The sequence below is a fragment of the Geotrypetes seraphini genome, chromosome 8, assembly GCF_902459505.1.
Source record: "Geotrypetes seraphini chromosome 8, aGeoSer1.1, whole genome shotgun sequence".
In the NCBI taxonomy this organism is placed as follows: Eukaryota; Metazoa; Chordata; class Amphibia; order Gymnophiona; family Dermophiidae; genus Geotrypetes; species Geotrypetes seraphini.
The window spans coordinates 160,277,987-160,303,000 of NC_047091.1; the positions used below are offsets into that span (position 1 = coordinate 160,277,987).

General features: G+C 43.3%; 1 protein-coding gene across 16 annotated transcripts in view; it reads right to left on the reverse strand.

Moving 5' to 3' along the window:
- ATXN2 (ataxin 2) overlaps positions 1-25,014 on the reverse strand; it is a 735,162-nt gene that overhangs the window by 31,890 nt on the left and 678,258 nt on the right. For 15 of the 16 annotated variants that reach the window (XM_033955181.1, XM_033955177.1, XM_033955169.1 and 12 more), the window contains one exon: positions 17,109-17,254. In XM_033955181.1, the coding sequence (XP_033811072.1) occupies positions 17,109-17,254 (146 nt within the window). Of the gene's footprint in view, positions 1-17,108; positions 17,255-17,553; positions 17,672-25,014 lie in introns of those variants that run through there. The other variant, XM_033955182.1, reaches the window with a different exon arrangement.

The window sequence follows — 25,014 nt, forward strand, 5'->3', positions numbered from 1 at the left end:
TCTTAGTGAATTAGAGAAGGAATAATCACTTCCAGTCTTTTACAGAGGATTTTAGCATATAATTTGTAGTCTACATTCAGCAGTAATATAGGTCTGTAATTTTTGACCTGTTGAGTAAAGTGGCAATGGTAAAAGAGTATTCAAAAAATTCCTGAATTTGGGGTAATCAACTGGCTAGAAGGGACTCAAGAGAAGATGGTGTCATTCTTAGCTAAAGCTTTTAAGGCAAAGTTTTTAAAGCAATCTCTTTTCGGAAACCAGGTGGAAGTAATTAGGGAAATTGAGAAATGGAAAATACAAGACAGTGAGCTGAAAAACAGTTATGACCAATTTACAGAAGGTTCAGTAGAATTTTATGTTTATTATTATGCTTGCAATTCATACTGTGTTATGTTTTATTTGATCCCCACCTAGAATGGTAACATAGTGTGGGTTATAAATATTTTAAATAAGAGAACAAAACCAATGCTAGCATGTCATCTGAAAAAGTCCAGGTTCTGGCCAGGCAGCTGCTCAGCATTTGGTCAGATGATAGAAACAGAAGTTTTCTTATAACTGTTTAAGGCCCCATAAGCCTGACTGGAATGCTTTGATGACATAATCTAAGGACATAAGTTGTGATCTGTAAACAATGGACTTTTCTGTAGAAAAACAGAAAACCATGCCCCCCGTCATGCCTCATAACCAAGAAGGGAAGATGAGTAAAAGCAACTACTCAAGAGAATTAGCTGCTACACAGAAACATAGGTGGCATTTTGTATATGTCCCCTTTCCCGAGGGGCTTTATTCATTTTGTCTCTTCTCCTCAGATTGTGGACTATATTAGATGATTTGTTATTGTTGCTTTTTTTTTTTTTTTTAAGATCTTAGTTTGTATTATGATTAACTAAGAGAGTTTAATATTTCTGTATTTCCTTAAACATCTTTGCATATAGGATGTATTAAAATGATAAATAATAAAAAATAAAAAAAATGACTAAAGTGGAGGAATAGGCACTAGGCATTGAGGAATCTATTTCCTCTACTACTCCTCTCCCAAAAAAGTTACAATTAAAAGTAATTTATTGGCAGGGATTCCCAAGCCTCACCAACTTAAGAAATCCTGAGCAAGCAGCAGTGGCGTACCTAGGGTATGTGGCACCCGGGGCCCATCATTTTTTGATACCCCTCCCCCATGTAAAAAAATATTTTTTGTAATAACCATGAAAAATAAATGGTCATAATAGAAACAGGCACTGAAAATTTTCTTTTATTGAATCTCATATATGTAACCATTAATCCAAACATAACATAAATTATGTCTGAATTGTCATGACATCAGAAGTACATATGGAGTAGTTGCAGGTGATGCTTGGGACAGTTCTGATTGTGTTAGTTCGGTTTTATGTGTTTTTTGAATAGAAGGGTTTTTATTTCTTTTTTGAAGGTTTGTAGTCTGTGGTCGAGGTCAATAGGTTGTAGAGTTGGGGGTCGAGTGTTAGGAGGTTGTCGAACAGTTTTTTTTTTTTTTTTTTTTTCTCTTTTGACGATTTTGGTTGGAGGGTGTGTGAATGGTGCGTGAGTTCTCCTATGTCTGGTTGAAGTGGATTTAATTATTTAGCTGAAGAAATTAGTAAACCTCCCCCATTCCACACACATTAATTCTCTTACATTTTTGTTCCCATTCTAAAAAATACTGATAAGTTCCCAGAAAAAAAATACATTAAAATAAGAAGTGAAAACAAAGGCCCCTACAGATGAGAACATAACATAAGAATAGCCTAACTGGGTCAGACCAATGGTCCATCATGCCCAGTAGCCCATTCTCATGGTAACCAATCCAGGTCATTAGTACCTGGTCAAAACCCAAAGAGGAGAGGGCAAGATGGCGTCTGGAGCAGGACGCTGAGAGGAGCACTTCTCTCTTCTGGGGGAAAATTTCCTTTATTTCAACTTTAACGTTTATATTTCAATGCCTAAAAGAAGAGGGAAAACGAGGGGTATTCCTCTACCTACCTCGGGCTTCTCGACGCCGAGGCAAACTGTGATAACAGCTTTCACAGTTCCTCCTTCCATGTCGGGCGCCTCCGCTGCTGTGGAGAGGGAACTCCACAGCTTGGACAGCGAGATGTCTCTCTCGCTGAGCCCACGAGGACCGCATACCCCTCCCATCCCAGGAGAATCTTCGTCGCAGAGGAATTGGCAAGAGGGCTCCCCCGGAGTGTGGGGGGAGGCTCATTCACTCTCCGAAGTGAACCCGGAAGTGAAACACACAGCAGACACGCTGACTCCGATGTCGGAGAGTCAGCGTCCTGGGGGAGAGGAGCCATTGGTAACCAGCGTCGGGGAGGCTGTAGGAGTTCAGAATTCCATCGCAGGAGCAGGAGCCGTACCAAAGCCGGCCGGTATCCCCCTCCTCGGACCGTTGGTGAAACCACAGGCTGTTACCCTGGATTCTATCTGGACTGCGATAGAGAATTTGCACCTGGTATGTTCTAATTTTCTTACTACAACTCAGAATTCTACTTCCAGGATAAGTTCCCTAGAAACTATTACCCAGCAACACCAAGTGGACTTAAAAAAATTAGATAAAGAAACAACAGAGACTAAGAATTTAATTTCTAAACAAACAACAGATAAAATGATGATTTTGAGGAAGATTGAAAACCTGGAGAACCAGCAAAAGAATTTAAATTTGAGGATTCTTAATTTTCCGGTTGCCAAGTTTATGTCTCCTCAAGAACTGTTTAAGAACTTTATGTTGAATGTTTTAAATGTACCTGAAGTAAGTCTTCCTCCGATACAAAGAATTTATTACTTAAAACAAGTGCAGAAAGAAAAAGCTGTAGTGGATGAAAATGCTCAATTAGATGTTTCCGCTATTCTGCAATCTTCTGATATTGAAACTCAAGGAAGAACAACTTTATTGGTCTCGTTGGTATTTCTTCAAGACAAAGAGATGTTGCTTAGATTATATTTTAATTTAAAGCAGATTACATATTTGGGAGAAAGGGTATATATATTTCCTGATGTTTCGAGGTGGACACAATCTAGGAGGAAAGAATTTCTGCTATATAGACCAAAGGTGATTGCTTTGGGGGCAAGTTTTCAGTTGCGATTTCCTTGCAAATGTTTTGTTTCCTATCAAGGAAGTAAATATATTTTCTTCGAACCTGCCCAATTGGGTTTTTTCCTTGAAGGTAAAGGTATCTCTACACAGTCCGAATGATAAAGGTTAATAATGCGGTTGATTTATTTTGGATAGGATAAGATCAGGCTGCTCTATTTCTTTATTTCTATTTTTCTTTTGTATATTTCCCCTTTCCCGAGGGGGTTTTTTATTTCATCTTGTCTCTTCTCTCCAGGTTGTGGACTGTATTATATGATTTATTTTGAATGTTTAAATTTCGATCCTTGGTTTGTATTATGACTAAGAGACAATATTTCTGTATTTCTTTAAACATCTTTATATATAGGATGTATTAAAATGATAAATAAAAAAAAAAAAAAAAAAAAAAAAAAAAAAAAAAAAAAAAGAAAAAACCCAAAGAGTAGCAACATTCCATGCCACCGATCCAGGGCAAGCAGACACTTCCCCCATATCTTAATAACAGACTATGGACCTTTCCTCTAGGAATTTGTCCAAACCTTTCTTAAAATCAGCAATGCTATCTGCTTTTACCATAACTTCTGGCCACTTCATTTTTAAGCTTAGTTCTTTCCTTCCAAACAGAGACCTTGCTAGATGTCAAATACAGAAAGAACAAGGTAACTTCACAAGGACTTAGCTGTGCAGGAAATGTGAATCTCCTCATACACCCACCATATAATGCAAAAATGTGCAAAGATCTGTTTTTTTCTTTCGATCACTACATTGTCTAATGCCACACAAGCAGCGCTGTTACAAACATACTCTGAAGGTCAATGCTAAGATTAACAAAGTTTCCTTCCTTGGACCACAAGGAGATACTGACAAACCACTAGAAGAGATCCCAAAACAACTACCCAGGCACAACACCCAAAGACCCACTCAGTGTGTGAACCAGTTGAGTGGAATGGACTAATGGGGGGTGGAAATGGGCCCAGTTTGCTCAGCAGAATTTCCCAGACCACCTCTTCCTCTCAACACATTGACACGCTGTCGCCACCACCACCACCATTAGGAACACCTCAATGGGTAGGCCAGCAATGCTTATAAACTTTATAAAACACATTATTGTATTTTCTTATAAAGCACATATTTTAATTGAACTCTCTGACATCCTCAGCCTTGCCATTCACAAAAATAGAAGGAAGAAAAGTTCCCGTTTCCTGCTGTCTCATGTCCCCGGCCTATACAATATTTTTCTTCTGCAGACCCTTCAAAAGTCTGACCAAATCCTTGTTTCACTTGCATTATAAAGAACTGAGGATGTCATCTCTCTCCAATCCCAGGTCCTAAAGTCTAAGACAGTAGTGCAAACTAGTGCTGCCCGATTCAAGAAAAAAAAAATTTTCGATTCAATTCAGCCTATTGAATTGGTTTTTCGATTCAACTTTCCTGCCCAATTGGGTGTTTGTTTTTTTTTAAATATCCTGGTGGGTTTATTTTATAACTTTTTCACCCCTCTTTGGCTTCTCCTAACCACACTGGCGCTGTGGTGTAAATAAAAAAAAGAAACAAAAAGGACTTTTCCACTCTGTTAAATCCTAGCTCACGTTTGCGGTCTAACACCAGCTCTGGCCGAATACACATTTCAAATATGACATATTGTAATCACAAAACAGAAAATAAAATTAGTTTTTCTATCTTTTGTTGTCTGGTTATTTTTCAAATCTTGTTGGTCCAAGGCTCTGGTTGTCTTCTGATAACTTGCTTGCCAGGGTCTCCTTCTTCCTTCTTGCTAACCATCCATCTGCCATCTCTATCCTCCCCGTTTCCCTTCCCTCCCCAGGAGGTATGGCATCTATCCTTTTTTCGTCTCCCTCCACAGATCTATCTTTTCTTAACTACCCTTTCATCCAGCATCTCTCCGTCCTTCCCCACCACCCTAGGGTCCACCATCTCTCCCTTTCTTTTCCCAACTACCCTCCTATCCAGTATCTCTATCCCCCCCTCCACACCATCCCTTGTGTCCAACTTCTCTCCCTTTCTGTTCCTTCCCTCTCTAAAAACTATGGTCCATCATCTCTCCCTCTTCTCTATTTTCAGACCCATTATTTCTTCCCACCTAAAGTCCGGCATATGCATGTCTCTTTGAACCCCCTCATTCCCTCAGTGTATTTCTACACCATGGCCCCCCTCCCTGAAGGCCTGTCCCCCCCTTAAAGGTCTGCATCCCACCCCTGAAGGCCTGCATCCCCCTTGAAGGCCTGCCTGCTTGTCCCCCCCCTGAAGGCCTGCCTGCCTGATCCCCTTGAAGGCCTATCCCCCCCGAAGGCCTGCACCCCCCCTCCGAAGGCCTGCACCCCCCTTGAAGGCCTGCCTGCCTGTCCCCCCCTGAAGGTCTGCCTGCCTGATCCCCTTGAAGGCCTATCCCCTCCCGAAGGCCTGCACCCCCCCTCCGAAGGCCTGCACCCCCCTTGAAGGCCTGCCTGCCTGTCCCCCCCCTTGAAGGCCTGCCTGCCAGATCCCCTTGAAGACCTATCCCCCCCTTGAAGGCCTGCCTGTCCCCCCCCTTGAAGGCCTGTGCCTCCCTTGAAAGCCTGCCTGCCTGTCCCCCCCTTGAAGGCCTGTCCCTCCCTTGAAAGCCTGCCTGACCCCCCCTCGAAGGCCTGTCCCCCCTTTGAAGGCCTGCCTGCCAGATCCCCTTGAAAACCTATCCCCCCCTTGAAGGCCTGCCTGTCCCCCCCCTTGAAGGCCTGTGCCTCCCTTGAAAGCCTGCCTGCCTGTCCCCCCCTTGAAGGCCTGTCCCTCCCTTGAAAGCCTGCCTGACCCCCCCTCGAAGGCCTGTCCCCCCTTTGAAGGCCTGCCTGCCTGTCTCCCCTTTGAAGGCCTGCCTGTCCCCCCCCCTTGAAGGCCTGCCTGCCTGTCACCCCTCCCTCCCCCTTGAAGGCCTGCCTGCCGGCCCGCCCCACCCAGAAGGACCGCTCGCCCCCTCTGGCCTCCCTGCACCACCTAAATCAGGCCCTGAGCGGGTGCTCCCGGCCTTGAGTTCAGTCCCCCCCGAAGGACTGCACCACCTGAATCAGCCCGCAGCGGGATCGCGATGTCAGCGATCCCTTTGTTGCTTCGGAGCTGCTTCCTCCGCCGCGGTCCCGCCCCTTCTCTGATGTCAGAGGAGGGGAGGGGCGGGACCGCGGCGCAGGAAGCAGCGCCGAAGCAGCTCAGGGATCGCTGACATCACGATCCCGCTGCGGGCTGCTTCATAGGTGGTGCAGGGAGGCCAGGGGGGCGAGCAGTCCTTCGGGGGTGGGGGGACTGAATGGCAAGGCCGGGAGCACCCCCCTCAGGGCTGGCACCCGGGGCGGACCGCCCCCCCGCCCCCTTAGTACGCTACTGCTGTGCAGTGTAGTTAAGAAGCAATAGTGAGCCAAGTTGCTGGGGAAATCTGAGGCAAAAGTGAAGGGGCTCCAGATCCATTTGTGGCTATACCCAGATATTCACAATGAATATACATGGGAGAGATTTTCATGCAAAGGAGGCAGTGATTGCAAATCTCTCATACATATTTATTGAGGACTTCCTGAAAACCAGACTAAGAGGTACTGCATGATAAGCTTGAGAAATGTTGCTCTGACCTCTAATAACAAATTGCTGGACAAGTCCAACACAAGTATCCATTTACTACAATCATTTTTCAGTTACCACAGAATTACTAGTAAATTATGACCACTGGTACTCAGTGGATAAAAATGTTTTACATTCTCTGCAGAGAGGGTGATGGATGACTGGAATAGCTGCCTGGAAGAACTGGTGAAGACCAAAAAAGTGACACGATTCAAAAAAAAATGCATGGGGTAAACACAGAGAATCTTCATAAGGAAAAGGATAAAATCAAAATAGATTGATCTCTTGGCTGATTTGTTAAGATGGGCAGGAGCGGCACTTAGACAACTACTCCAAAATAAGGCCAATATGGGGCAGATGCCTATGGTTTGAACCTGAAAGTCAGGATGAGCTGAGTTGAGAAGGCCAGTGACAAGCAAATTTTTACAGTCTGTTCCAAAAATGGCAGAGAGATCAGAATCAAGTATATTTTATATCATATTAATATCATATACTTTGAGTGTCTCTATGAAGATATCTTAATGTTGAAATTAAAATATAAGCAGCAATATGGTTAGATCGGTTTAACCATTATTACATTACATTACATTAGGGATTTCTATTCCGCCATTACCTTGCAGTTCAAGGCGGATTACAAAAGAATTATCCAAGATGTATTACAACAAGAACTTACAACAAAAAAAATGGTCATTTTCAAAAAGAGTAAGAAATGGGTAAGGTTATTTGTTTGGGGTAGTTGGCTTTAGTGAGAGGTGGAGTTTGAGACTTGCGGTATTATTTCTTTTTTCAGAGTTTTCTTGAAGAGTATGGTCTTTATTTATTTTCTAAAAGTCTTGTAGTCGAGGGATGCCGTCAGTAGATTGGCGATTTGGTTGTCTAGTTTGGCTGCTTGAGTGGCCAGAAGGCCATCATATAGTTTTTTCCGTTTGACCTCCTTAATTGGGGGGTATGAGAATGGGGTGTGAGTTTTCCTATGTCTGGTTGCGGTGTTGTGGATGAGGCGGTTATTCAGGTAGTTTGGACTGTCTCCGTATAAAGTCTTAAATAGTAGGCAGTAGAATTTAAATTGTATTCTTGCTGGGATCGGTAGCCAGTGCGATTGGAGATATGCTTCTGTAATGTGATCATGCTTCTTTAATGAGTAGATGAGTCTTAGTGCTGTGTTTTGGATAGTTTGTAGTAGTTTTGTTATGGTTGTAGGGCATGGGAGGTAGAGGATATTACAGTAGTCAAGTAGGCCTAGTATTAAGGACTGAACTATGAGCTGGAATTGAGTTTTCTCGAAGAATTTCCGAACTTGTTTTAAGTTTCTCATGACTAAGAATGACTTTTGTATTGTTTTATTGATTTGCGGTTGCATGGTGCAGCATCTGTCGATAGTTATTCCTAGCAATTTTAGGGTGGTTTGTATGGGGCAGTTGATTGCGTTGATTTCAATTTTGGTTATGGTTGGTATTTTGTTGTTTTCTAGGAGGATGAATTTCATTTTATCTGGGTTCAGTTTCAGTTTGTGATCTTTCATTCAGGTTGCTATTGATTTTAGTGTTTGGTATATTGTGTTCGTCATGGAGAGTTCAGGTTGATCGAATGGTATGAGAATGGTAATGTCATCGGCATAGCTGTAGGAGGTTATGCCTTGTTTGTCCAGGTGAGAGATGAGGGAGGCTGTATAGAGATTGAAGAGAGTCGGGGATAGAGGGGATCCTTGGGGAACTCCGCAGGGGTTTGACCAAGGTTCAGATTTTTGTTTGTCTGATTTTTCTCTATAGGTTCTTGATTTAAGGAATCCTTCAAACCATGTGTATACTTTATCTGTGATACCTATTGTATCCAGGATTTGTAGTAGAATGTTATGGTCCACCAAGTCGAATGCAGTGGTAAGGTCTAGTTGTATGAGCATCATTTTTTTTCCTGTGCTGAGATGTTGTCTGGCTGTGTCCAAGAGAGATCCTAGTAGTGTTTCCATGCTGAAGTTGTTTCTGAAGCTGGATTGTGTGGGATGGAGTATGTTATGGTTTTCTAGGTAATTGGAGAGGAATTTGGCAACTAGTCCTTCTATTATTTTGACGTAGAGTGGAATAGAGGCAATGGGTCTGTAGTTGGCTGTTTGGTCTATCGGTCCTTTGGGGTCTTTGAGGATCGGGTGATGATGATTTCGCTGAGGTTGGTAGGGTAGTGGCCGTTTATTAGTGAGATTTGTATCCAGTTTAGAAGAAAAGCACGGAATTTTGTGCTGGATGTTTTTAGGAGATATGGTGGACAGTTATTGAGGTCACAGGATGCATGGCTGTATTTTTTGTAGTATTTGTTGAATTCGGGCCATTGTATGTTGGGGAATTGAGACCATATTCTATCTGCTGCAGTAGAATCTCTATCTATGGGGAGAATTGTGAATTCGTTAGGATGGGTAGAGGTGTCATTGAGGGTAGCTCTTGCATTGGTAATTTTATTTTGGAAGTGTTTTGCTAATAGAGTGGCTGAAGGTGGGGGTAGTATTGTTAGTGGTCAGGTAGGATTTGGTGTCGGTTAGGATTTTTAGAATTTGGAATAGTTTTTTGGTGTCTTGGGTTTCAGTGCCTATTAGGTTGGTGTAGTGTGCTTTTCTCTTGTCCTTTAATTGTAATTTGTATTGTTTGTTGATTTTTTTCCAGGCGGATTTTGTATGATCCGAGTTCGGTTTTCTCCATTTTCTCTCTAGTCGTCTACATTGTCTTTTGAGTTGTAGCAGTTCGGAGTCGAACCATTTACTGATCTCCTGCTGGGTCTGGATTTGGTTTGCAGTGGGGCTAAATCATCAAGGGTGTTGGAGCAAAGTTTTTCCCAATGTAAGATGAAGTCCTCGGGGTTGTTTTCTAGAATAGTTTCATCTATTTTAGACCAGAATATGGAGGATTCGATGTGTTTGCGTGAGGTGTATGTTACTTTATTAAGTTTTTGTTATAGTTTTTTTGTTGTTTTTGGTCCAGTTGATATTGAAAGTATAGGTGTAGTGGTCTGACCAGATGGCTCTGGATCATGTTCCGTTAGATGTATGAATTTCTGTTAAAGATGGTTGGTGGGTCATGAAGGCTGCAATATCAGGTTGGTGGTCTTTTTCATGAGTTGTTTGTGGATTTAGCATTTGGAAGGATAAGGCTTTGAGAAATGAGAGAAAGTTGTCTACTTGTTTGGATGATTGATCATCTAGGTGTAGATTTAGGTCTCCTAGGAGTAAATTGTAGGTTGCTATTAGTGAGTTTTGGTATATGAAGTCTTCCACTTCGGTTCTTGCTAAAGACCAGTTTCCCGGCGCTATGTAGCAGAGCATGCAGTTTAGTGTGTCTTTTAGTGTGGTGCTGGAGAGTTGGCAAGCTAAAAGGTCCATGTACGGGTTAGATGTTTTCTCAATTAAATTAAGGGTTAGATCTTGTTTGATTAAGATTGCTAGGCCTCCGCCTCTTTTTTTTCCTCTGCAGACCACTGTAATTTTGTATCCTTGTAGGCAGACTTCAGCTATTCTGGAGTCTGAGTCGGAGGTTAACCAGGTTTCTGTGAGGAAAAGACAGTCCAGGTTTTCTTGTGTTATCTAGGTTTTTATAAGCTCTGTTTTTGGACCTAGCGCTCTGATATTTAAGTAGGCGCATTTGAGTGTGGATAATGAATGTGACTACTGGCATGGTGGTGTGATATACTGTGGCATCAAACAGAAAGTGAAGTTGCTTATCTGTAATAGGAATTCTCCGCAGACACCAGGGGAATGCAGGCACACTTGATGTGCTGGTGCTCTCATCTAGCTACAGTAAGCTTTTGGCTTACTGGGCATGTGCAGGGACTCCTGCCTTCCAAAGCTCCTCCCCTTGTCTGTCAGTTTTGTCTCTAGCTGGAAAATATGTATATCGTAATGGGGATGGTGGGAGGGTAAGTGTGGCTGCATTCTCCTGCTGTCTATGGAGAACCCCTGTAACAGGTAAGCAACTTTGCTTTCTCCAGAGACAAGCAACGGATATGCAACCACACTTGACGGTGAGCCCTAGCTACAATGTATATTAGAGAGGAGGTGATAAGGCAAGGAACAAATAATTTGATTAAGACAGACTGTCCAAAACTAATGTCTTGTGCTTTGCCCTGGTCTAGGCAGAAAAGCTTATTAAATGCATTAACAGAGTACCAAGTTGCTGCTTTGAAAAACATCTTGTACCAGTCTTAATGGAAGGTTTGTCACTGAAGAAGCTGTAGCACATAAACTGCAGGTGCTAATCCTGCCAGAAAACCGTATATCTCCAAGAATCTCAGCGAGAGGGAGAATTAGAAGGCTTTGAGCATGCGCAGATGAATGCTCAAGGCCCGGCAGAAGCAGGAAGTTCTTCAAGCGGCACCGGCACGTCCTGTGGGCTGCGTGCCGGTGCCAGACGGGGGGTAAGTTTCAAGTTGTTCGGGCGGGGGGGGGGGGGGGTTGCCGGTTCGAGCGGGGGGGGGAGCGATGCCGGTTCTCGAGGGGGGGAGGGGTGCTCGCAAATCGAATCAACACTCGGTTTGCGAGACAAGTTTTGCAAGATTGTTTTGCTCGTCTTGCAAACCAGGTTACTCACAAACCGAGGTTTGACTGTATGTATATATATATATATATATATATATATATACATACACACACACACAGTATATATATTTATTTTTCTGTAATTGAATTTGTTGTGGTGGCAAATTCACATGGAGATCCGGTTGACCCGGATTGGTAGGGTTGAAGTGATTAGTAGGACTGATGGCTGCAGTTTCTTGGAGGTGAAAACAGAAGTGCTCTTCTGCAGTCTAACATATAAAGACATTGTTCCGCTAATGGGGGATATGGAAAATGGAAGAAGGATGGTAGAACAATATTCTGATTGAGGTGGAAATTCCAAACTACTTTTGTTAGGAATTCTGGGTGTGCGCACAGTTGGACATGATTAGGACAGAATTTAGTAAAAGGATAGTAAGACACTAGTACTTGGAGTTTACTGATTATGCACACTTACGTAATGGCTGTGAGAAAAGTGCCTGCTTAAGTATGGAGCCACTATTTTTAGACATTGAGGAGACTTAAGGCATAGAACAGAATGCCTTTTGAATTCAGGAGCTCAGGTACCTTTTTAGGTATCTAAACGGACTGGTAACTAATGATAATGAATCTAATAGTTGTGTCTGGTTCTAAGCTATCTGATAAGCTGTAGTGGAGAAAAATATGGCATCCTAACTAAGGCCTAGATTCACTAAGCCCACCGATCGTGTCCCGACCACTTTGCAACCATGACCCGATTCACTAACCTTCCTCCCGTACCTGATCCGATCTGCGCATGCAAATGAGAGGAAATGGCATTCAAAGTAGGAAGGGCCTTCATTCACTAAACAAAATTCAGGAACTCCGACTGGGCTGGCTGATCAAGAAGCAGCGACTGCTGAGGACCAGTTACTCCCATTCTTTCCTGCCTCTCCTACTTTGCCGCCCCGACTCTCCTGCTTTTGCCGACCTGATTCTCCTGCTCTGTTGCCCCGAGCCCATGGTTTTAAATGGAAATGGAGGAGCTTTGAGAATGTCCAGAAGAAGAGGAAATCGGAGCTGTCTGGTCCATCGAGGAGCAAACAGGATGAGATGTGCAGTCTTAGATGATTTTCTGAAGGACCCTATTGGAAAGGCATGTCAGAGTTCTTTACCCAAGGAATAGTAGAGACATCACATTTGATTTCTCGTTATGCTAGTTGGAGGGAACAATATTGTGGGCACTTTGCGTGTCCGTTGAGGTAAAGAGGTCTATAACTGGGTTCCCCATCGCTGGAACGGTGTTTAGAGAAGTGCAGTGTCTAGGGACCACTTCTGAGGTTTGAGTTTGCGACTAAGTGAATTCACTAATACAACTGATTGACCTAGGACGTGAACTGCTTGGAAGTCCACTTGGAAGGACAGAGCAAAGCACCAGAGGTAGTATGCCTCCCTGCAGAGGAACAGGGATCTTGAATTTTCCTGCTTGTTGACGTAGAATATTGCTACCTGGCTGTCTGTTTGTATGGATGGAAGGTTCACCAGGCATAGAACATGAGACATAGTTACATAGAAACATGATAGCAGATAAAGGCCAAATGGCTCATCTAGTCTGCCCATCCACAGTATCCATTATCTCTTCCTCTAAGAGATACCACGTGCCTATCCCAGGCTTTCTTAAAATCAGGCACAGTCTCTGTCTCCACCACCTCTTCTGGGAGACTGTTCCACGCATCTACCACCCTTTCTGTAAAAAAAGTATTTCCTTATATTATTCCTGAGTCTATCACCTCTTAACTTCATCCTATGCCCTCTCATTCCAGAGCTTCCTTTCAAATGAAAGACTCGACTCATGCGCATTTACGCCATGTAGGTATTTAAACATCTCTATCATATCTCCCGCCTTTCCTCCAAAGTATACAGATTGAGATCTTTCAGTCTGTCCCCATATGCCTTATGACGAAGACCACGCACCATTTTAGAAATCTTCCTCTGGACTGACTCCATCCTTTTTATATCTTTTTGAAAGCGCGGCCTCCACAATTGTATACAATGTGCAGATGTAGCTCTGCTGGGCTCCCGATGACCCTGGGTCTTGAAGGGACCAAAATGTGCTCCCCAGCCTGTGTTGGAGGCAGCTGATGTAATGGTAAAGTGAGGCAGACGAGATTGGAACAGGCAACCCTCCTTGAGAAGAAAGTGGATCCACCACTGAAGAGACTCTATGACTGAGTTTGGTAGTGGAATGTGACCAAAGAGTGACTGTGTTGGTCACATCAAGGGCCGCATGTGCAGTTATGCATGCAAGATGAAGCCATGTAACTTAGCAGGTACAAGATAAGGTATGCAGGTAGATGTGGAGAACTGCTTAGGTGTAGTGTCTTACTTCGGGTGGGTAGGTACTGTGACAGGAATCTGGCTAGACCTACTAGAATCAAGGAGAAAGTCCCCGTAAGCCCCAGTAAAAACTCTGTGACCAGGTTTAGGAAACATCCTGATCAGTGTGAAAATCCTGTTCACAACTTTAGGAAGGAACCCGCCCCTTTAAGAGTGTCCAGAGCTCAGGCTGATATTGAGAAGGCAGGGCCCTTTAAGAGTTTGTCTAACCTTGCTAGCAGGGGGACATGGCTTGTTGCCGAGGCTCCCATTTACTGAGCTTTCCTCGTCAGATAGAGAGGAGAGACAGCTAGGACAAGGAGCTGAGCAGAAGCTGGGAAGGAAGCCAGTCCTTCCAGCTGAACCATGGCCAGCACAAGGAAGTTTCCCTGAGGATTGGGAAATGGAGGAACTGGAAGCCAGCCAGACCAAACCAATTGCAGAAGCCCAGCCTGAGGACTATGACATGGAGTGCCAGGAGGACTATGTCTTGCCTAACTGGGAAGAACCCTTAATGGATTGTGAGTAGGCTGTTAAGCCAAGCAGTTTTTCTTTTCCTTCAGGGGAGTTTTGAGTTTATGTTTTTGGAGCAGCTTGTGCACTGCTCTGACTTATGCTGGGAGTTGAAGAAGGAAAACCAGAGCCTGTATTTTGGGAGGGTGGTAACACCTGTGGTGTACGGGCTCATCTCCTCCCAGCCTGTTGGGGATTCGGCTCTACCCAACAGGGCCACAGCCAGAGCCAGGGAGAGCGTTTATAGTGAACAAGTGTTTGGTCCATGTACTGTTCTCTTAGGCCATGAGTAAGGCCAGAAGGAAAAGTTAAGGACCTTTTTTTGTTGATGGACTGGACTGACTTTGAAAGCATGGTTTGTGCTAAAGTGGGACTTATTTTGCTTTCTAAGAGGAATGAATTGAATTCCTGGAAGCCCGTCCTTTTTGCTCGTGCCAATTCTGAAATTGTGTGTTTGGAGTTTTGTTTTCCATTAAAGTGTTTTGTTTTAATCAACCAGGAAATCTCAGTGTGCAATTCTTGGGAGGCACTGAGAACGGTGGTCCACTACTTTTATTTAAACTTCGGGACTGGGATTCGGCAAAGCAACTAGGTCTAGCCAGGATCCTGTCCCACAGTACGTGCTGCGATGGTGATTATGTGAGCACTTATGAATGAGAGCAAAGTGCCAATTGATCAGGTAAGAAAAACACAAAGTGGTGATTCCTGTGCAGATGTGCTGCTACCACTTTTATGAACACATGTGGAACCAAAGAAAGGCCAAAGGGTAGCACTTTGAACTGGAAGTAGTGGATAAGGAACTTGAAGCGAAGTGAGTACCTGTAAGCGGGATGAAAGGGAATGTGGATGTAGGAATCCCTGAAAGTAAAGCGGTCAGCTATTTGTTGGTCTCAGAAAAGGGAGACTGGTTGGGAGTGAAAACATCCTGAAGTTTTTCATGCTTGAGGTAAGCATTGAGTGAACAGAGATCTAGAATGAGAAGATGATCCTATTATCATTTTTAGTCCCTTTTGGAATATAAGAAGACATTTTAATAGAAGTCTTTATTGTGTTGACATTCAGGTACCTCCTCAACTGTGTTGCTCTGAATGAGAAGGGACAGCTATGCTGCCAGAAGTGGAATATGGTGATGAGAGGTATTAGGAGCTCAGAGTTTAGGAGTTATAGCACAGTGGTTAAAGCTACAGCCTCTGCATCCTGGGGTTGTGGTTTCAAAACTACGCTGCTTCTTGTGACCCTGGGCAAGTCACATAATCCCCCCATTGCCCCAGGTACATTAAATAAATTGTGAGTCCACCAGGACAGACAGGGTAAAATGTTTGAGTACCTGAATAAATTCATGTAAACCATTCTGAGCTCCCTTGGGAGAACGGTATTTAAAAATTGAATAACTAATAACCACACTATCTCCAACCTGCTGATAACAACAAACGACTACAAATATTTTCGCAAAGAAATCAAAACCCACCGATTCAAAAAATTTATACAGATGGCTTAACCCCAAACAGACCCCCCTCAACGCAACTCCCCCCTCCTCCCCACTTCACCAGTTCCCTTCTCTTTAGCCTCAAGCATGTCAACTGCTTCCCTAACGGTATATATACTGGATCTGCACTATTTCCTATTTGTACAGCATCTTGTAGCTCTTGAAATATACAGCTCCATTATTCTTGTAACTTTTCCTGGAAATGACCAGAATTCTCTCTGTAATTATCCTGGAAATGTCCAGTTGTCTCTTTTGTAATCCGCCCAGAACTGCAAGGTTGAGGCGGAATAGAAATCAGTAATGTAATGTAATGTAATAAATAAATAAATAAAATAGAAACATGGCGGCAGGTAAAAGCTAAATGGCCCATCTAGTCTGCCCATCCGCAATAACCATTATCCCTTTCTCTCCCAGGCCCTTTTGAATTCAGTCACAGTCTCTGTCTCCACCACCTCTTCTGGGAGACTGTTCCATGCATCTACCACCCTTTCTGTAAAAAAGTATTTCCTTAGATTACTCAGGAGCCTATCACCTCTTAACTTCATCCTATGCCCCTTCATTGCAGTTTCCTTTCAAATGAAAGAGACTCGACTCATGCACATTTACATTATGTAGGTATTTAAACGTCTCTATCATATCTCCCCTCTCCCGCCTTTCCTCCAAAGTATACAGATTGAGATCTTTAAGTCTGTCCCCATACGCCTTATGATGAAGACCACATACCATTTTAGTAGCCTTCCTCTGGACCGATTCCATCCTTTTTATATCTTTTTGAAGATGTGGCCTCCAGAATTGTACACAATATTCTAAATGAGCTCTCACCAAAGTCTTATAGAGGGGCATCAATACCTCCTTTTTCCTACTGGCCATACCTTTTCCCTATGCAACCTAGCATCCTTCTAGCTTTCACCATCACCTTTTCAACCTGTTTGGCCACCTTAAAGTCATCACATACAATCACACCCAAGTCCCGCTCTTCTGTCGTGCACATAATTTCTTCACCCCCTAAACTGTACTGTTTTCTCGGGTTTTTGCAGCTCAAATGCATGACCTTGTATTTCTTAGCATTAAATTTTAGCTGCCAAATTTCAGACCATTCTTGAAGCTTCACCAGGTCTTTCTTCATGTTATTTACACCATCCGGTGTGTCTACTCTATTGCAGATTTTGGTATCATCCGCAAAGAGGCAAATCTTACCCGATAACCCTTCAGCAATATCGTTTATATAAATGTTAAAAAGAACAGGTGGAAAATAAATAGAAGAATTAGATTTATCAGCTCTCATTTGAAATGGTATAAACTGTACACTGATTTTAAAGCTGAACATTTTAGTGAAACAAACAGCAGCATCAATAATCTTTCAAAGACTATTTACAGTTCTTTTTTTTCTTTGACAAAGTCTGTACCTTACAAAAGAACATACTCCTTATATACCCTCTCTTTGGAATAAAACATCCATTCAAGATGGTTTACAAACTTAACATATACAGTACATAACCAAGTTAAAATCTAACTATTTAATTATGTAGTTAAACTAATTACAGATTATTTACCTGGACTGGACTGGGAGCAGGGTGACTACTGGCATGTTGGCTTTGCTGTTGTCCAGTTGGTGTGACAGAAGGTTGAGGATGAGGAGGATGGGGATGTAACGCTGCATTAGGATGGGCGTATTGTTGAGCAAGTGACCCAGTAGAAACTAGAATTCATTAAAACAAAATGTGTAAAAATAAAGTTAAAAACCCAAAACAAATGACTGTAAAGCAAACTGCAGAAACCAATCGTTTCATGTTTCTGGCAACATTTAAGGACCTATTTTTGTGTTGTCTATGTAGTTCACTAAATATTAAGACTCTCCCCTTTCATTTCTCCCAGCACAAAAAGACACTCATAGAAACACTGGATATGACAGCAGATAAAAACTACAAGGCCCAGCTAGTCTGCTCATTTTCCATTCCTGATGCAATCCCACAGAGCCTACCCGATCTCAGGCTTTACCTTCACATCCTTGCAACTAAGGGTCCTCTGTGCTTATCCCATGTATTCTTGGATTCTGATACTGTTTTTGCCTTCAAGACCTCCACTGGGAGGCTGTTCCATGTATCCTCCACCCTTTCTGTGAAGAAATATTTTCTTATGTTACTCCCAAGTCTACCCCCTTTGAATCTCATATCATAATTCTTGCTCTAAAACTTCCTTTTACTGAAAAACGTTCGTTGCTTGTGCACTGTTTATAATTTTAAGGTAGCTGAATTTCATTTAATGGGGATTGATGTACAAACTCTTGGTAGCCCTTCTCTGGGAGTGCTCTATTTACATTATATACAGAGTGGGCCATGGAAAAGTAGCCCGCCACAGGCGATAGAATGACAAGATGAACGAGCAAGTGGATTGTTTTTATTCACTTACCCACAAGTTACAACAGATGGTGAAAGTGGTCCCTGTTCACATCTATGTACCTTCTGGCACGTCGGATCATGTTGGATGATACTGCTTGCAACTCTTCAACAGTGATACTGTGGATAGTGTTCGTGATGTTTTCCTCGACTTCATCCAGGGTATGTGGATTGTTGGCATACATTTTCTGCTTTAAATTGCTGAGAGAGTTTCTCTGTTGATTTTTAGGGGCTAATTGCAATCCATTGCTGAATGTCATTGGCAACTGCGGGCATCCGGACTGATGGAGGCCTCGATTTCTTCAGGTTTGCGACAGAGCCGGTTTGACGCCATTTCTGAATCAGACTCTGAATACAACGTTTAGCTGGTGGTTTTGTTCCTATGTACTTGTTGGCGAAGGCCTCTTGCGTTTTCTTAATCGATTCACTTCGACATAGCCTTCCACAATCATTATTTGCTGTTCCAGGGAGAACCATCTTTCTGGTACCGGTATTAGAGGCAGGCTACTTTTCTGTGGCCCACCCTGTATAAGGGTGGGGCATCTACAGATAGGGCACAACACTCCAGATGGGGTCTTATCTATATCAATAGTCTCATTATTGCCTAATGTTTTTACATTGGAAGTGGAACCTATACCTTAGTAGTTTTTCATCTCTCACTGAGGCCTTGTCACAATGTTTTGCAAACTTGGGATCATGAGACATAACCTATGTAGTGGATATCACTAACGCTCATCATGTACTTTCACTTGTTAAACTGCATACCAGATTTTTAGCAAATTCAGATAGCTAAATGCCAACTGACTTACTTTAAACAGAATAAAAGGATATAAATATACTACAGGCCCGATATTCAGAAAATACTAAGCTCTTAAGTTAGCCCCGTAAATTTGTGCCCTACTTTAGCTACATAAACTTTCAGCTGAAAATTAATCAAAATAATCTAGAAGCTTAAAAATTATGCTCATAAATTTAGGCCTGCCATTTGTTTGCCTGGATTCATGAGGCTAGTACTGAAAATCAGTGCTAAGCCCCAAACTTCTTTTTCCTGCCCTAAATCAATCCATTACCACTCACTTTTTATACTCCTAAATTTTAGGGAAATTTTTGAGTACAAATTTGTGTGCTCACCCTTAGTAAATTTTTAAGAGCATAACACTCAAAATGAGGAGCATAAATCCCTTGAGTATTGGTGGGCCCTACAATTTTAAATTACAAACAGATTTTCAGAAATGTTATTATTCAATATTTAAGTTTACATTGTTGCAACATGTTCAGCTATAATTATAAATCACATTCTATTATGCTTAAAATGTAGCCAGCCTCACAATGGTACTAAATTAGCATTGTGTACATTTGGTATGCAATGTACAAACAATTTTTCTTTCATACATCTCCTATACTCAAGGTTTATAACATAATGATAATAAACCTTCTTGAATGTTCTTTCAGAGACTCTTTTTGAAAACACACTCAATTAGATTAGTTGAATTCAGTAATAAATAAATCATTCCCTATCTTTACCATTCACTAAAGGAAACAAGGGACTAATATTTAAATAGATCAAACCATCAATAAGTTATTATATGGATCAAATAGCATGCTATTTTCAAAACTCACCTATGCAGGGCCCAGTGCCAGTGGTTCAGTAACATCGCTGTGAAATGCTATACAGAAGGCCTGGATTTATTCCCGAGGTTAGGACTCTGCCCTCTGGGATAATCAGGTCTAAGGATGCTGCAGAGATAGTATTCACAGCTCCTAGGGCAGTGGTTCCCAAACCGAATACCGCAGTGCCCTGGGGCGCTGCAACAAACTCACAGGGGAAACAACAGATGTTTTAAGGCCCCCTTTAAAATGTCTGGCAGGGAAGCCCAAGTCCTGTCAGCTGAAGAGAGCTCCCCCTACATGCTGCCTGAGCAAAGGAAGTCAGCAGAGTGCTTCAGCACCGGCACTCTTGTACTTGCTCAATTCATGAGCTGAGCATGCGTGGAAGTGCTGTCATCAGTGACTGAAGCATATCACCAAATTCCCTACTGTTCAGGCAGCATGAAAGAGGAGCTTTGGAAGTGGATCTCTTCAGTTGGCAGGGCTTGGGCATAAAGATAATAGGACATTAAAGGTGCCATGAATTGAGAAAGTTTGGAAGCCTTTGACCTAGGGGGGATAGGAAATATCCCTTATTCCACAAAGGTCACATCTAGTGGACTTAGCCTGGTTCTGGAAAGAGCCTTGGTTTGTGTGCACCAGCTGAGGACTTTCACTGCAATGAATGAGGTAATTAAAGGGATATAAAATATACAGGTACAAGATCCTTTATCTGAAATTCCGAAAACTGAAATGTGATGCGAACCAGAAGTAGTCAATTTCTGCAAAGTGACACAAGCTGAAACCAACACAATTCAGGTTGGAGGGCTGGAAAGTGGCAAAGAAGAGCTACAGATTTCACTCAGGGTGGCAGTGAGAAGCAAGAAAGGTCAGAGGCCTGACTTAATATTATCAAACCGAAACACGCCTGGTCCCATGGATTTTGGATAAAAGTTCTTGTACCTGTATTGGGAGAAAACCCACAGATAGTTTCAAATAAAAATTCCTGGTGCCATAGTCTAACAGACACTGGTCCTGATTGAGCTGTAAGTCCAAAAGAACATGAATAAACTGCTGGACAAAAAAAAGGCAGAAAGAAAAAAAAAAACACCCTAAAACCTTACTTTATCACTCTGATCTGAGCTATGAGAAGTAAAATTAGGAATTGAAGATGAAATGGCCTAAGGAATTTTCTTCAGTTCCTCAAAAGGTTGATTTTATTGGTAATTCTAGGCTTAGCACAAAACTTCCATAAAGGTATTACTGTACCTCTGATATTTCAACAGTGCTAATTCCCCCAAGAAATTCCAGCATAAGGCTCGTCCTCTGACTGAGGAGCCTATAGGTCACTGTCAATTTACAGAAACTCATATTGCTGCAAAACAAGTGAATGTTTTCGTGCCAGTATTAAAAGGAAAATTGCTTAGGAAGTACATAAGCAAGTGTCTAAATATTGTGTGTCTGCTTTTTGACAGCCAAAAGAAAGCAGGCAAAATATGACAAATATATTTGAAATTCCAAATACAAGGGTGAATCAAAAATTGAAGGCAATCATTTTAGATTGTAAACAATTTTTATTGACATGAAAAACCCGCAGAATCGGAGAAAACAACAAGTTACAGAAAACAATGAACATGGGCAAAAAATCCGCATAACAAAGTACATCATGACAAAGACATGCGTCAGGTACAACCACCCACAAACCCCAACCCCCCCTGTTCCTCCCTTCCCACAAGTGAAAGCAATCATTTTATATTATGCAATAACCGGAACAGAGCCAGCGAAATGCAACATATGTACTCGTACATTGCCTGTTGGAGTCCACGCACAGTGCAGTACTTGGCCTTTAGTCATATGGCAGCCATGAGGTCAGAAAAATGGACACTCCATTACAAGATTGCATCATTGAAGAATAATGTGCAGTAATGCACTTTGTCACACCTACACCCCTGCCAGCTGCAGAGAGTCACTGGGTAGTGACAATTATTCTGGCCTGGCGTGTCCTCTCCTACCAGGGGAATCTTCAGGGCTTGGATTTGACACAGGTAACTGTCTAGGCCTGGAAATACAGATAAGTAATTGTAATTTTTCCTCTCAAAATAAGACTCAGTCAGGCAGGTCAAAGTCAGTGGCTTTATTTTTAGGCCAGCGGCCAAACAACTGACATAATAATAATAGTCTATTTCTTGTAGTAACAAATCCTCAGAGAATGCAGTACAACATAGAGGTCTCACACCAGAGACATGAGCATCAGCATATATCCTTAATATAGTTGGACAAAACTTCAAACCCTGGGGTCTTTTATCAGACCTGACTTAGTGCCACTTGCCAGCTCAGCTTTCTGGTAGTCTGGAACTTTCAACATTCAGAACATCATTCAAACAAAAAATATATGATCAGCACAAAGGAAACCATGAGGCTTTCAAAAATAACACCAGCCAAAATCAATGCCGTAGTTGACAAAGATGTTTCAGTTCTTTTGTCGAAGGGCAGAGCCATGAGTCCCAACTGCAGTATAATAAAGAATAACAAGGAAAACAACAGTCTCTAGTATTGTAAGGCTTGTTCTAAAACTTAGCTCAGCTGAACAGTGCAGGGTTCCTGTAACAGCCACTTTATGGTAGAGAGAAATACCTTTGTTTTGCCTGGTTTCTTTATTCAACAGAAAAGCAGTTCACCCAAATTATTGCACACAAGTGTTCCAAGAGCTGAGAGAGTTTTTGCAGTCTTCTAAGAGCCCCAAGGGTTAACTGAATAAGGGCAGGCTTTCCTCATGTTCTCATTCAATTCCTTCCATCCACTATCTCTCTTCTCTCTGCGTCTTCCATTTGCTTTGTTACTGTGCCTCTCCCTTTCTCCCCCCTTCCAAATTGATCTGGCACCCATCTTCTTCCTTCCGCTCCCCCCAGTCTGGCATTTCTGACTTCTTCCCTGCCAGCATCTTCTCCCCACTCTCTCTTCCCCATTTCCTTTCAGCGTCCTTCTCCCCCCCCATCTTCCCCATGTCCTGTCAGCGTCCTTCTCCCCCCTCTGTCTTCCCCATGTGCTTTCAGTGTCTTTCTCCCCCTCTGTCTTCCCCATGTCCTTTCAGCATCCTTCTCTCCCCCATCTTCCCCATGTCCTTTCAGCATCCTTCTCCACCCTTTGTCTTCCCCATGTATTTCAGCGTCCTTCTCCCCCTCTGTCTTCCCCATGTCATTTCAGCGTCCTTCTCCCCCCCGTCTTCCCCATTTCCTTTTAGCGTCCTTCCCCCCCCCATCTTCCCCATGTCCTTTCAGCGTCCCTCGGCCCCAGCACTGTTTTTCTTGCTGGCCGCCGAGCCCTCGCCGTTGCCAAGGGGAGAGGAGCGTGGGAGCACTGCTCCGCCCCCCTCCCGAAACTACAGGAGAGCCCCGACCTTAAAGCAGGTCGCACCTACAGAGCCCGGCATTTCCCTCGGCCCCAGCACTGTTTTTCTTGCTGGCCGCCGAGCCCTCACCGTTGCCAAGGGGAGAGGAGCGTGGGAGCACTGCTCCGCCCCCTCCCGAAACTACAGGAGAGCCCCGACCTTAAAGCAGGTCGCACCAACGGCGCGCCGCTGTTCGACGTGCTGACGAAGGCGCATGACTAAGGCACGTGCGCCTTAGCACGCGCCTTTGCGAAGTGCCGGCGAGAGGTGCCTGCATGGAAACGCTAGACTCACATTCAGGAACCACTCAACCAAACCTCCCATCCTGAACACAGAGGCAGTGACCTACTTCCACGACTGGTCCCCCGGAACCACGGATCTAAACCAGGCAGACCCACCCGACAAGCTCCGAAAACCCCCCCCCCCAAAAAAAAAACCAACCAAAAACTGAACAGACCCCTAATTGACCGGACACCTGCACTACGAATCCGGACCAAGAACTCCTACCTGATAAGTATCACTAAAACTGAAATATCTCCCTATAGTCAACAGTCTTGTAATTGTATAACCTTTAACTTAACCTGTAACTGTGTCAATAGACAATAGTCTCATAATTGCATAGCTGTTAACTCAACTTGTAACTGTGTAACCCTACAACTATATGATCAGTAGCCTTGCAATTGTTTAACTGTGTAACAACCTCCAACCTGCTATTAAGTAATAACCTCTAACCCGCAAGTATGTAACATTATAGCACCTTTGTAGCATCCTCCAACCCGTAACTACCATAGTTGCCTTTATCCCCATACAACAGTACAGCTGCCAAAACCCCCCCTCTCCTTACATGTCGGTCATATAGACACCACTGAGTGATCACCATCCAAATAGCATTTCAACCCGTTAAGACACAACAACAACAACAAAAAAAAAACCTTCACAAACTTCCATCAACAATCCCTTTCCCCTCCAAGTGCGCCACTATGGCCTGGTCCAACTCTCACCAATGCGCTATACTACTCCTACTCTACCTACTCACCACCAAGATCTGCACAGCCGACCCAATACACTCTGCCCCCATCCCAGTTCACTATTCCTCATACCGTCTGGCAAAACCCAGATCTCACACACTCACACCTCTCACACCACACGACCACCTAAACACAGGTCCTTTCCCATCCCCCAATCCTCCCCCCCCCACCAACCAATCAAGCACCGCATGAAAAAACAAAGAACACTGAAAAAACTAGCCTACTCCCACAATTCCCCAACGGACCCCACCAACTACCAGAACCTTCAAGGTTACTACCTAAACATAAGATCGATGAGGAATAAATCCATCCTGATTAAAGACTGGCTGACCGAAACCAATCCCGACTTTGTCCTACTTGCTGAAACCTGGTTACTATCAGACACAGACATCATCATCAAAGACTGTCTCCCTCCAGGCTTCAAGATTTTGTCCCTAGCCAGAACCAGGGGAAGGGGAGGAGGCCTAGCAATGATCTTCAAAGACCATCTAAACTGCACCACACTCAACACCAAATCCTCCCCCAACCTAGAAATACTAGCCACCTCACTAACTTCAAAGGCCTTTGCCTCCTCTCTAACAATCACTCTCTTTTATATCCCCCCCAAAAAATGGACGGTAGCCAGGGAGGACTTCGCTGAATTTTTATTAACCAACTCTTTAGCAAGCCCATACAACCTTCTATGCGGTGACATCAACATTCACCTAGAGCAAACAGATCAGCCAGATATATCCGACCTCTGGTCACTAATCTCGCAGCTAGGTTACTTCAAACCCCCACCCATCGTAACCCACCAAAGAGGTCACCAGTTAGACCTGGTGACCTTCTCCGCCAAAGAACCAATCACTCCTAAATTCGTGTGGAAACAAGACAACTGGACAGACTCCCTATGGTCCGACCACAAACTTTGTAGCTTCTCCATTCACTACCAACAAAAAACCACCATAAACAGAAAAGCAAGAAACACCAAAACCCACACCACTAGAGGCAAGATCGACCCGAACGAATTCTGGTCCCGCTACGAAACTATCACAAAACAAAACGAAGAAGCGGACCAAAT